This window comes from Hyperolius riggenbachi, chromosome 6 (assembly GCF_040937935.1).
Source record: "Hyperolius riggenbachi isolate aHypRig1 chromosome 6, aHypRig1.pri, whole genome shotgun sequence".
NCBI lineage: Eukaryota > Metazoa > Chordata > Amphibia > Anura > Hyperoliidae > Hyperolius > Hyperolius riggenbachi.
This window is the reverse complement of record NC_090651.1, coordinates 135,869,335-135,882,536: the sequence shown is the minus strand read 5'-3', so window position 1 is coordinate 135,882,536 and position 13,202 is coordinate 135,869,335. Positions and strand designations below refer to the sequence as shown.

Below are 13,202 nucleotides of genomic sequence, written 5' to 3'. Positions count from 1 at the left end.
TATCCGAGCTCGTGACGCTATCCGAGCTCGGATAGCTAGGATATCTCCGGATAGCTGCTTGCTATCCGAGTGTGCTCGAATAGTATATCCCGGATAGCTAATACTATTAGAGTTCGGTATTCGAGCTCGAATAGTGAAAAAAGAGCTAGGATATCCGAGTACCTCGGATATCCTAGGTCAGATGAGCACCACTAGCGAACAGTTCTGCTATCACTAGTTTCCTTTAAACCACCAGTTGAAAGCAGTGCCATCATGTACTGTGCTATCGTATCTCCTCCCATCTGCACTGCACAGTACACAAAGGTTTCAGCAGACTTTTAGTTGTTAACACATTTGATGTACCACAAAATATTATAGATATTTTATTACAAATGTATACAGTACAACAATGCACAAACAAATGACTTGAATAGGGTTTCTATTGTGAAAAGCGTCATCATGGGTAAATATTGTACATCATTTCCATATATCTACATTTCTTATATGATTGTGTGCTTGCACACTAAGCATACAGGTTCAGGATGATATTTTATTTATTTTTTCTGGTTGGACTTGATGGACAAATGTCTTTTTTCATCCAAGCTAATTATGTAACTATGTACTACTATCATAAATCACAACTAAAATTATATGAAAAATATTTTAGAAACCACATTGCATTAAAAAGTCAGAATTTAACATCTTTCTTGTATATATATTTTTTTTGTTTTTAGCAAATTTCTCATTGCCTTAATCAATAAGATCTTCTTTCACTGTCTTAAAAGCCATGTAAGCATTGTAGCCAGGAGTGTCACAACCAGGATGGAAGCCTAGGATGAAGGGAAAGGAAATGAATTAGATTGAAAAGTTGTGATACATGACTGTCAATTTGTATTTTGCATATGGAAGGTACAACAAATTATAGCAGTAAATGTACATATAGTTTCTGTATTTCTTTTATGTACTTTGGCATGTAAACTTGTTTAAAACAAACATGTTGTGGTAATTTTACCGATATTCTATTATTGCTTTGCCTGACCTTTCTCTCACACTAACTATCCCTCTATCTACTCCGAACACTAACCTACCACTAAGCCTACACCAACTTACACCTACCTATGCCTAACGCTAACCCCACCTATGGCTAACACTTACACCCAGTAACTTAACAGTTGAAAAGGAAAAAAGAGCTTCTGTGCACCAAAATGCATAAAGACGTCACCTTTAATTTATCCTCCCAACACCTTCAAAACATACATGCAATGGAAATCAGCCTAACAGCCGTTTCGCAGGATAACCTGCTTCTTCAGAGGCAGCACATACTATGCATTTTGGTGCCCAGAAGCTCTTTTTTCCTTTTCAACTGATAATTTATCTACTGGAGGCACAACTTGCTTCATGCACCTGCATCCCCTGACCTGCCAGGACTGCATCTAGTGCCGATTTTTCTATTTTTGCTTGTGTACCAACCCAGTAACTTAACCACGCCTCGGCTATCTATGCCGATTTGCTGCTTTGGCTATACTTATCGCCTCCTATGTCCAAATTGTTCACTGGGCTGAAATTACTATTCTGGTTCATCAGAGGACACCTGTACACTCTCTTCATGGTCTCCCAAAATGATCACAAAAATGACTTGACAAAATATACCATATGATTTTGGATAAGTAAAATCTACCGTATTTTTCAGACTATAAGATGCTCCTGACCATAAGACGCACCAAGGTTTAGAGGACAAAACCAGGGGAAAAAATATATACTAAGCCTCGTACATTCATGGTGAAAGGGAATCTTGTGGATAATGCTGCATTATACCTCATGCCCCCTTGTACCTCTTGTGTCTCCCTGTGTCCTCCTCTGTCCCCCTTGTATCCTCCTCTGTCCTCCTTATGTTCTTCTCTATGCCCCTTTTTGTCCCCCTTGTGTCCTTCTCTATGCCCCTTTGTGTTGTTCTGTGTCCTCCATTTGTCCCTGTATCCTCCTCTGTATGGGCACAGTACAGGGAGTCCCTGCCATTGCGACAGGTTGGAGGTTTGTATTGGCAGGCGTTCACAAGTCAGGAACTCCCTGCATTTGAACTATAAGACGCAGTGACTTTTTCCCCACTTTTGGGGGAGAAAAAGTGAGTCTTATAGTCCAAAAAATACAGTATTATGTGTTTGGAGATCATAATGTTTTGTCTGCAGCCAGCAGAGGCCCAAAAACACTTGGTCACTGAAATCAATACCATATCTAATGTATCAGTGTTAGAATGTGTATTTAGCAACAACTGTTGCTGTAAAATAAAACTTTTTTGTTATTCTTAGTGTAATAGCCAAGAGCCGTTAGCCATGAAGTGCTGATTAATATCTATTTCTCCTGCATTCTACATTGCTGTGCACCAAGGAGCTAGATTATTATAGTTTTTCTATCAACCAGACATGATTTTATAAGAATGTCCCAACAAGGACCTAACCTATGTACAAAATAAGTGACATGAGGAGTCACTGGTCAATCAGCTGGATTGTAGTCTTGTAAACCAGTGATCAACAGGTCTCCAAAAAACATATATACAAGTATGGGGAGAGACTTGACATATGGAGGCTAAGTGTGAGACTGCCATCAAGAAGTCCCACAGCAATATAGCCAAGACAGAGCTCTGTCTTGGGCTATATTGCTGTGGGACTTCTTGTGGTGGGGGGATACTTTTTATGATTTGTACACTGTGTGTTCTATTTCCTGACGAAGCTCTTGTTTTATAGAGTGAAACTAGTCCTAGTTGAATGACACTAGCACTGTAAATTGTATATATCACCCATTCTACCCCAGCTCTATACCTTCTGTGAAGGCATTTGTTTCATGGCTATAATACTACTGTGTAGGAGCATACAGGTCTCTCTGTGATTGATGGCAGTCTCACACTTAGCCTCCATCACAGTTATGTTACCATACTCCTAATTTGCCATGTGCTTTTGCAATTACTTTTAACAGTACTTTGCCGTGGTGGGACTAGTTACACCCCAGTATCCTCTGACTGATTGCCAGCACTGGGGGGGATCAGCAAAGACCTCGCACCTCACAGCAACGTATTTTTATTTCTTTCGTGCATATATATGTGTATCAGTACTTAAGTGAGACTGACAGTTATGACACTTGTGTCAAGTCTCTCCCCATACTTGTATATATGTTTTTTGGAGACCTGTTGATCACTGGTTTACAAGACTACAATCCAGCTGATTGACCAGTGACTCCTCATGTCACTTATTTTGTACATATAGGTTAGGTCCTTGTTGGGACATAGTTTGTGAATAAATATTACCTGTACTCCCATTCGGTTTGTTTATGCTAGATGATTTTATAAGAACCAACAACACAGGTTATACAGGGAAAGCTGCAAAGTACGTAAATGTCTAATACTTACAGAAAATTGAACAGAATTATTACCAGGACTGCTGCAACTTGTACCAGTTCCACTTGCAGATGTAGCATTGTAGGTAAGTGTACAGCTTAAAACATTAGTCCAGAAGACCTTTTCTGATTGCACCACAGTAGCCCTTAATGGAAAAACAAAATTAATCCAAGAAAATAAATAGTTAAAGGAGTACTATCAAACTTTACCAATGTCTGTCTGTAGCATAAATCAAAATTACAACAGCAGTCTGTGCGAAAACAGCATATCTTTCTGCTGTGCAGTGTTGCTTTTTATATTTAATATACCTTATAGACAGCATCTGACACACTGACGGCGACGGGGAATGGGCGCTCCTATTCTGCCCAGCCAATCTGCTGTGTGTCGGGCTGCCTATGCTACGCAACGGCAAGCATAAGCTGGAGGAGGGCGCGTCATGATCCTTCCCTTCGGCTCCTGCTTCTGATGCATTCAGGAGCAGTGACGCGCCCTCCTCCAGCTTATGCTTGCCGTTGCGTAGCATAGGCAGCCCGACACACGGAAGTCTCCCTCTGGGGCGGATTGGCTGGGCAGAATAGGAGCGAGAGTGGTTGTCTCTCGCTCCTCATTGCAGGCTTCGGCGGCTCACGCGCTGTATAGTGCACTCTGATGTGGAGGAACATGAAAGTAGGATAATGCACTGCCGCACTGTAAAAAAGGAATTTCCTCTCACGTAATGAGCTGCCCCATTCCCCGTCGCCGTCAGTGTGTCAGATGCCATCTATAAGGTAAATTTTTAAAAAAAAACTACACTGCACAGCAGAAAGATATGCTGTTTTCGCACAGACTGCTGTTGCAATTTTGATTTATGCTACAGACAGAAAGTGGTTATGTTTGATAGTACTCCTTTAAGTAGTATAGATGGCTATTAAAAAGCAGTGTTATGCTGTTATATACGGATTTACACACGTTATTTTACACAAATCTACATATGTAAAGTCTTAGTTTATGCCATAAACTATGTAATGGATAAAATAAGGTTAATGCAAGCAAATATTGGGAGCAGCATTTGATCCTGCTCATGTGTTATCTTCTTGTTCACCCATCATTTTATACGTTATGTATGTTTGTAGGTTAGTGGCAAAAAATAACATGGATAAACCCATGCTTTACAACCTCCAGGTTCCCATTGGTCTGTTAATGGTCCAATGGGAAGCCCTGGCGGCACTTTTAAACATGCTTTCAGTCACAGCCATACGTAGTATAGCTAGTGCTGTGTGGGGGAGCATCAAGCAGAGTGTGTCACAGCGGGTGCGCAGAGATCTTCAATCAAGGTAAATTCATTGGATCATTTTCAAGGATACTGTCGTGGGAATATGAATTAAAGGTAAGCATTTTGATTAATTAAGAATATTAAGGACTTTTCTCATGGTTGCGTTTTTATTTAATTTTTAACTCTTTGGGGAAATTGGTAATGGTTACAATCATTTCACCTCAGGAGGAAGCAGGCATCTGGGGGTCCTCTTCTTAAAGGGGACTCCCTGATGCCACCATTGACCCCCCAGGGTGTCAATGCCCCAACCTTCTCCTGGGCACTGGAAATGGGAAAGGGTCCCTCGTCCATGGATTGGACAAGGGATCTGGGAAAGAGGGGGAGGCTTGGCTGCCCCTCTCTTCAGAGCCCCCCCCCCCCCCGTACCATGGACCATGTGGTGATGGCATAGTTCAGCCTGCAGTGCCCAACGCGGTACAGGCTCCAGTCTGGCTATCCCAGCCTGCTTGGGTGACAAGGGGTTAAAGCGCCCCCATGTCTTTTTTTTAATTAAAATTTTTAATGCGTAAATCATAGCTAAATTTGGCAGGGATCCTTATACAGCCATATTGCAGCTGCGATCCCTGGCCAAAGCGTTGCCAGGTTTCCAGGTGGTCATTACGCACTACATATTGACCACCTGGAAAACTGGCATGAAATACACTGCTCTTCACTGCTATTTGTTTTGATATATGTAAATCTACACTACTGATAGGTTAAAGCATCGTCTGACAGTTAACCGCATTTAAAAAATATCAAAACTTTTTTTCCTATTATAACTTTTTCCTAACTTAAAAATAAATTTTCTCAAAAACTATAAAGTATTTTCCCCCTTGTACCCACGGTTTTCCTTAACATACTCTGCAAATGTGTTGATTCTAGCATGTGAGTGGGCTTCACTATTAACTGCTTAATTCAGCGGCCATTGACAATTCTTTAAAAAAAATAGCATTTACGTAAAATATGTATTTTTTTGGCAACTATTTTGCCATTAACCACTTAAAGAGAACCCGAGGTGGGTTTGAAGAATATTATCTGCATACAGAGGCTGGATCTGCCTATACAGCCCAGCCTCTGTTGCTATCCCAAACCCCTCTTAGGTCCCCCTGCACTCTGCAATCCCTCATAAATCACAGCCACGCTACTGACAAACAGCTTGTCAGAGCAGGCTGTGTTTATCTCTATAGTGTCAGTCTGCTGCTCTCCCCGCCTCCTGCAGAACTCCAGTCCCTGCCTGCATCCCTTCCCTCCCTGCTGATTGGAGGGAAGGGACGGGGGCAGGGACCGGAGCTCTGCAGGAGGCGGGGGAGCAGCTGAGACTGACACTACAGATGTAAACACAGCCTCACAGCATGGCTGTGATTTATGAGGGATTGCAGAGTGCAGGGGACCTTAGTGGGGTTTGGGATAGCAACAGAGGCTGGGCTGTATAGGCAGATCCAGCCTCTGTATGCAGATAACATTCTTTAAACACACCTCGGGTTCTCTTTTGGAATGATCGGTGCTGCGTGGGCTCTACAGCCCGCAGCACCGATCAGGTAAAAGGCAGGGCGATCAGACTTCCCCCCCCCTTTTTTCCCCACTAGGGGGATGTCCTGCAGGGGGGGTCTGATCGCCGCCGGCTACTATTGATTTGTGGGGGGGCTCCTCAAAGCCCCCCTCCGCAGCGTTTTCCGGGCTCCCTCTGCTTACCTCCCTCTCCCATGTCCTCTGTGCGGCGCAGGACGGATATCCGTCCTGCGCCTGATAGAATAGGCTTCTGCCTATCAGATGCCGGCGATCCCCGGCCAATCAGAGGCCGGGGATCGCCGATCTACGTCACGGCACTGCTGCGCAGCAGCGCCGTGTGATGTAAACAGTGGGGATTCCTTCCCCGCATGTTTACATTATGCGTGCGAGCCGCGATCGGCGGCTCGCACACTGTTTACGAAGGCAGTCTCCGTGAACTGGCATGGAAAGGCCGCTCGATCGGCCGTTTCCATGCTATACTGCTAACGACCCACCGACGCCTATGGGCGTTAGGCGGTCGTTAAGTGGTTAATTCCGCTCTGCCATGTCACTGTCTAGATTTTTGTACACCTTTTTTAAAGACATTTTGGCTGCAAACATGCCCTGAGGGCTCGTCCACACTAGGGGGGCATTTTTTGCCCTTTTTTCAAGCGGAAGTGATTTTCAAAATCGCCTCCAAAATGCTTGTGTGATGAATCTCTATAAAAAGGTTTGTTGCGCCCCCTTTGCGGTCGGCAAAGAGGGGTCTGTACCATTTTTTAGGCGAACCTAAAATGGAAGATATAGGAAGAGTGCTAAATGCTCACAAAATCGCTTTGTGGGCTGATTGCGTTCGCGTTTTAAATAATAAATACATTGTATTTATTCTTTTCTGGGTCAAAGAGTTCTCTTCCTAACCTGCATCAGGGAGTGAAATAAAAAAACGCTGGGGAAAAGCGCTTAGAAAAGTGCTTTTCACAAAAATGGGATGCCCACCCAAGCACTGGGAATCGAAAAAAAAATCGCAACTAAAAAACCCCCAATGCAAACACTAACGTAAGTGGAACTCAATGTGAATGAAGCCTGAAGGTTTTAACCAGTTTGGCCTATCTGGACAAACTTTCTCATCCAGATAGGCTCTGCTGCTGCCGCCGCGTGGTGCGCGCAATCGGTCGCGCTCCCGCACGCGCTCTCGCCACCCGCCGCTAGCCCCCCGATCAGTGATTGGGAATATAATTCCCATTCACCGATCTAAGTCCCCTGGAGAAATACTGAAGCTTTCTATTCAGAGAGCGCTGTATTTCTGCTCCCAGGAAACATCACCCATTCGAACGATCTCGCATCCAGGACTTTGACTGTAAACTGCACCCTCATACATATTTTATTAAACAATTATGTTATTTTACATGTAAAATTAGCTGGTTCCCTCCCACACCAAAAATTACCCAAATACATTTTTTTATAAAAAAAAAAAAAAAAATGCAATAAAAAACAAAACAAAAACAACATAAATAGTTACCCAAGGATCTGAACTTTTTAAATATGCATGTCAAGAGAGTATGTTATTATATTATTTTAAATTATAAGCTTATAAATAGTGATGGACGCAAATTGAAAAAATGCACCTTTACTTCTAAATAAAATATCGGCGCCATAAATCGTGATAGGGACATCATTTACATGGTGTAGTAAACGGGACAAATGGGCAAATAAAATACATGAGTTTTAATTACGGTAGCATATATTAATTTCAAACTATAATGGCCAAAAACTGAGAAATAATGATTTTTTTTCATTTCTTTCTTAATCTTCCTGTTAAAATGGATTTAGAAAAAAATAATTCTTAGCAAAATGTACTACCCAAAGAAAGCCTAATTAGTGGCGGAAAAAACAAGATACAGATCAATTAATTGTAATAAGTAGCAATAAAGTTATTGGCGAATGAATGGGAGGTGAACGTTGCTGGGATGCATGAGGTTTTTGACACTGTGGGGCTGAAACGGTTAAGTTTACCTGCTGTTAAAGTCAATAGACTTGCTAATTTTTTCGCAGGTTTGCAAATGTTCTTTTGTGATGTTCATCCATCTCCAGTGTTATTATGATATCCTGGACCACGCTTAGCATGTTTGTGAAGCTGAGCAGTGTGGGATAAAGGTCCTGAGTGCACAAAAATGTTACCACCGGTACTAATGCTGAGAAAGCACTACCCTTTAACCCATTTGTGCCACATGCATCTATCAAGTTAATGCACATGTTGCTATGGTAACACGTGGTATAACACTCGTTATCCCAGTAACGCATGTGACGCGAAATGGGTTAACGGATGGTGAGCTTCAGGCAGTAGTACCGGTAAAAGTGCCATGCATTACCTGCACATGAAAATCTTGCCGATGCATAGTGAATCATTGCCAAAGTCAACACAGTAGTCTAGCCGTGGACCCAACGGAAAGGCACATTTGGGTACACTGGGCAGATTGGAGTTGACTAGAAAGAAAAGGGCCCGGAGCTGGAGCAGGGTGGAATGTGGAGGGCCCAGCATGATAGGGTGCCGTCCAGGTGGCAGGAGAAGAAGGGGTGGTTAGTGGATAGAGCAGGGAGGAGCGAAGCTTCCCGGGCTTAGGAGCAGGAAGGGGCTGACCGTGGGTAGGAGATAGACGGGGGTAGGCGGAGTTTTTAGCAGACGGCAGGATAGGAATCAAGCTGGCTGGCTGCTCCTCGAGTGCGAAGGATGGATGGACTCGAGGATTTAGTTTCAAGGATCCGGGAGGAAGCAGTGGCTAGGGGACCTACGTGGGTGCAAGTGCAGCTTGCCGCCATGGCCCCCAGCACGTCTGCGCAGCCAGAGGGAGAGCGGGCAGAGGCCGTGCAGGCGAAGCGTAAATCCAGGCCGCCGGAGCGGCTCAGCCCTGATGCGAGGCCAAGGTCCCAGCGCAGCAACGCGAGTCCACAGGCGGACCCTCCGGCGCCCCCGGCCAAGCGTGCAAATGCTAGCGCAGGGGGGTCTGCCGGGAGGAGCTCGCAAGGAAAGAAAGGATCTACTGGCGGTGCGCGACAGGTGTCTCCTTCCCCAGCGCCGCCGCCGGCGGATGGCAGAACGAAAGCGGCGCATGGCCGCTCCTCGCGGAGGGCCAAGCAAGCCAAGCAGGTGGTCAGTACTGCAACGGGCGCCGCTTCTTCCCAGGGCACGGCGGCGGCCCGCACGCAGCAGCAGAGGCAGTCCAGGTCTGGACAGAGGACCAAGAAGGGGAGTGCAGGAGCTTCTACCCAGACCAGCAGCCAGAGAGGTGGGAGCAGCCAGGAACAGCGCCGCCAGGACCAGGGTGGGCAGCCCAGCACCCAGGCTCAGGACATCGTGCAGCAGTCAGAGGGCGATTCCTCGCAAGGTGAAGAGACAGATGGCGGCAGCGGATCCGGATCGACGGCTGACCAGGACGCCCGTCCGGTGCAGCCAGGTGAGGCCAATAATGCCAATCCTTTTAGCAATTTGTTGTTTGGGTCTGTTGGGGGAGGGCAGGGTGGGGGGGCAGGGATACCATCCCAGGTCCCCTCAGCGTTGGATTTTCTGTGGGCAGGTTTGAGGGCCATGTCGAGTTTGGCAGTACCACCGGTGGGAGCTTGGTCTGCTCCTCCCCAGGTGGCGAATTCACCCCCGGCCCCCCCCGATTGCATCTGCCTTCCTGGGTGCGGCTCCGTCTGGTACCGTTGTTATCTCAGAGCCAGTTGCACCCGCTGAGGCGGGGTCGTCAGGGCAACCGGGGGTGGGGGTACAGACATCTGGTAATGAAACTGAGGGGGCGTCCGGGGGAAGGGAGTTGGTTCGCCTTTCGGACGCTTCAAACAGAGAGCTGTACGTTTGTTTTATGGGTAAGTTGGGGTTACACTTAAAACAGGAAGTCAAAGAACGTATTTGGAAAGGGGAATATATCGAGATATCTTCCCTGTTGCCTTTGGAAAAATTTAACTTAGACAAGGGTAAGCCGGACGAAAAAAAGAGGGAGGAGGAACGGCGGTACAGGCTGATTCCGAGAACGTTTCAGAATTGGTTTCAGGCGTTCAGTATATTGGCAAGCGTAATCGGGGAGCGGCAGCCAGAGTGCTGCTCGGCGTTATTCGGGTACATGGACGCGATTGGGGATGCGTATCGTTCATACGGCGGAAACGCTTGGCTCAGATATGACGAGCAGTTTCGCCAAAGTATGGCGGTTCGCCCGGATCTACGGTGGGATCATAAGGACATCGAATTGTGGATGCACCTCATGATCCCGACTAGAGTGACACAGCCCTTTCACGGGCAGGCCAGCGGTTCCAGTTCAGCAGGACAGCTGGCCAGCAAGGGAAAAGGAGTGTGCTGGCAATTTAACGACGGGTCTTGTCGTTTCGGACAATCGTGCCGGTTCAAGCACGAATGTTCAGCCTGCGGCGGCACGCATCCAGCTTCCAGGTGCTATAGGCAAAAAAAGGGTAAGACAGCTGAGCCTGCAAACAAGAGGGACGACGCCAGTGAGAGTGGAAGAGATGGAGCAGTTCCTCGGTAGGTATCCGCAGGGTGAGGTGGCAGAATTTTTAAGGACAGGTTTTCAGAGTGGTTTTGTTATTCCCAGCAGTTGCGCTTTGTCATCAGAGGGTCCGGTTAGGAATTTGAAGTCGGCCCACGAGTTTCCTGGAGTTGTGTCTCAAAAACTGAACAAGGAATTGGCAGCGGGCCGTATCGCGGGCCCTTTCTCATATCGTCCACTGGAAAACCTGATAGTGTCTCCGCTGGGCGTTGTACCAAAGAAGGAACCAGGTTCCTTCAGGCTCATTCATCACTTGTCCTATCCGAGGGGATCATCGGTTAACGATGGCCTCTCTGCGCAGGATACATCCGTGGTATATACTTCATTTGATGTGGCTTTGAGATGGGTGAAGCGTTTGGGGGGAGGCGCATGGCTGGCTAAAACAGACATTGAGGCTGCCTTTCGGCTGCTTCCAGTGCATCCCAATAGCTTTCATTTACTTGGATGTTATTGGAAGGGTGAATACTTTGTAGACCGATGTCTGCCAATGGGATGTGCAATTTCTTGTTCATATTTTGAGAAGTTCAGTGGTTTCCTGGAATGGGTGGTGAGGGAGGTGTCAAGTGTGCAATCAATCATTCATTATTTGGATGATTTTTTGTTCATGGGTGCAGCAGATTCAAGGGATTGTGCTTATGCCCTCGCCACCATGAGACACGTGTGCGAGCGGTTCGGTGTACCTCTGGCGGAGGACAAAACGGAGGGCCCAGTGACGTCTTTGAAATTTCTTGGCATCACCATTGATACGGTGGCCATGGAATGCCGGTTGCCTCAAGACAAGGTTGAGGACCTGGCGGCCGTGATTAAAGCTGCGTTGAAAGCCAAAAAAATTACGTTACGGGAGTTACAATCGTTGCTCGGGAAATTGAATTTCGCCTGCAGAATTATGCCCATGGGGCGTATATTTTTCAGGAGATTGTCACTGGCAACAGCGGGAAAGTCGTCGCCGCACCACCGCATTCGTTTGTCGGCAGAATTAAAGGGTGACCTTCAGGTGTGGGCCAGATTTTTGGAGGAATTTAACAGGAAACCTTTGAGGATTCAACAGACGGTGAGTAACAATGACCTGCAACTGTTCACGGATGCGTCGGGTTCGATCGGGTTTGGGGCATTTCTGGCAGGATGCTGGTGTGCTTTCGCCTGGGACGAGTCCTGGATGGTTGCAGGTTTTACATCAAACCTGGTTCTGTTAGAATTATTTCCGGTCGTGGTGGCGTTTCGGTTATGGGGACAGACATTGGCCAACAGAACCATCAGGATCAACTGTGACAACATGGGGGTGGTGATGGCAATTAATAATTTTTCGGCATCATCCCCACCAGTAATTAGTTTGATGAGGCAGTTAGTGTTGGATTGTTTGCGTTTAAATACGCATATTATTGCTGTGCATTTGCCTGGGGTTGACAATGTTATCGCTGACGCCCTCTCTCAATTCCAGTGGGCCAGGTTCCGGGGCGGCTGCTCCTTCGGCGGACGAGAGTGGGGCGGACTGCCCATCGTCAGTGTGGAAAATTCCTTTCGGACAGTCTCTGATTTGATCAAGCAATCCCTGTCTGCATCGTCATGGGCAGCGTACACGTGTGTATGGGGCACGTGGGACGCTTTGATGACCCAAGTGGGCGGCTGTCGATCGCATGACGACAGGCTTGGTTTGCTGCTGTATTTCGTGGGAAAATGTTTTTCGGAAGGTGTTTCGGCATCAACTATGTCCAAAAAGCTTTCTGCGTTAGCTTTTTGGTTTAAGATTAGAGGTTTGCAGGATGCTACAAAGGACTTTAGAGTCCGGCAGGCGGTGAAGGGTTTTAGGGCAGGGGTGGTGTTTAGGGACTCAAGGCGACCGGTGTCTTTTGAGCTGTTAGAGAAGTTGGTGCGGGTGTTGGAAGGGGTCTGTTCGTCGGAGTACGAGGTAAGTTTGTTCAGGACAGGGTTCATTTTAGCCTTCTTTGGGGCATTCAGAATTGGTGAGCTGGTTAGTAGTAGTAGGTCAAAAGTGGGAGGCATCCTCGCCACGGACGTTAGTGTCCGTAACGATTCAGTCGTTATTCGTCTGCGGCACTCAAAAACGGATCGAGCAGGGAAAGGAAGGTCCATCTCCCTTTTTCGGACGAACTGTCAGCTTTGCCCTTGCAGAGCTGTGGAAGCCTTTGGGGCCGCAAGGCCTTTGGGGGCTCCACAATTTTTGGCTCACAGAGACGGTACCTCCTTATCCAGATTTCAATTCATCTCTATTTTTAGAAAATGCTTGGGTCGTCTCGGGCTCCCGGTAGACGAGTTTGCCTCCCACTCATTTAGAATAGGTGCCGCCACCGAGGCTTCCAGGTGGGGACTTAGTGAAGACATTATACGGAAAATAGGCCGCTGGAACTCCTCCCGTTATAAATCATATGTTAGACCACATTTAGTTTGTTAAAATTTTAGGTACAATGGGAGCCCATGCTGTTAGATTTTTGTTTGTATGTTGCAGGTTCACGGATCTTGGTGTGGATCTTCGGGCACTCCT

At 46.6% G+C, this 13,202-nt stretch overlaps 1 protein-coding gene across 1 annotated transcript in view; it reads right to left on the bottom strand.

Annotated features, from left to right (window-relative positions):
• Positions 1-418: 418 nt before the first annotated feature.
• LOC137522555 (putative ferric-chelate reductase 1) overlaps positions 419-13,202 on the bottom strand; it is a 62,266-nt gene continuing 49,482 nt past the window's right edge. Inside the window, exons 5-6 of the mRNA XM_068242634.1 lie at positions 3,380-3,512; positions 419-809 (exon numbers count right to left, since the gene is read on the bottom strand). Of these exons, the coding sequence (XP_068098735.1) occupies positions 750-809; positions 3,380-3,512 (193 nt within the window). The 3' untranslated portion in view covers positions 419-749. The remainder of the gene's footprint in view (positions 810-3,379; positions 3,513-13,202) is intronic.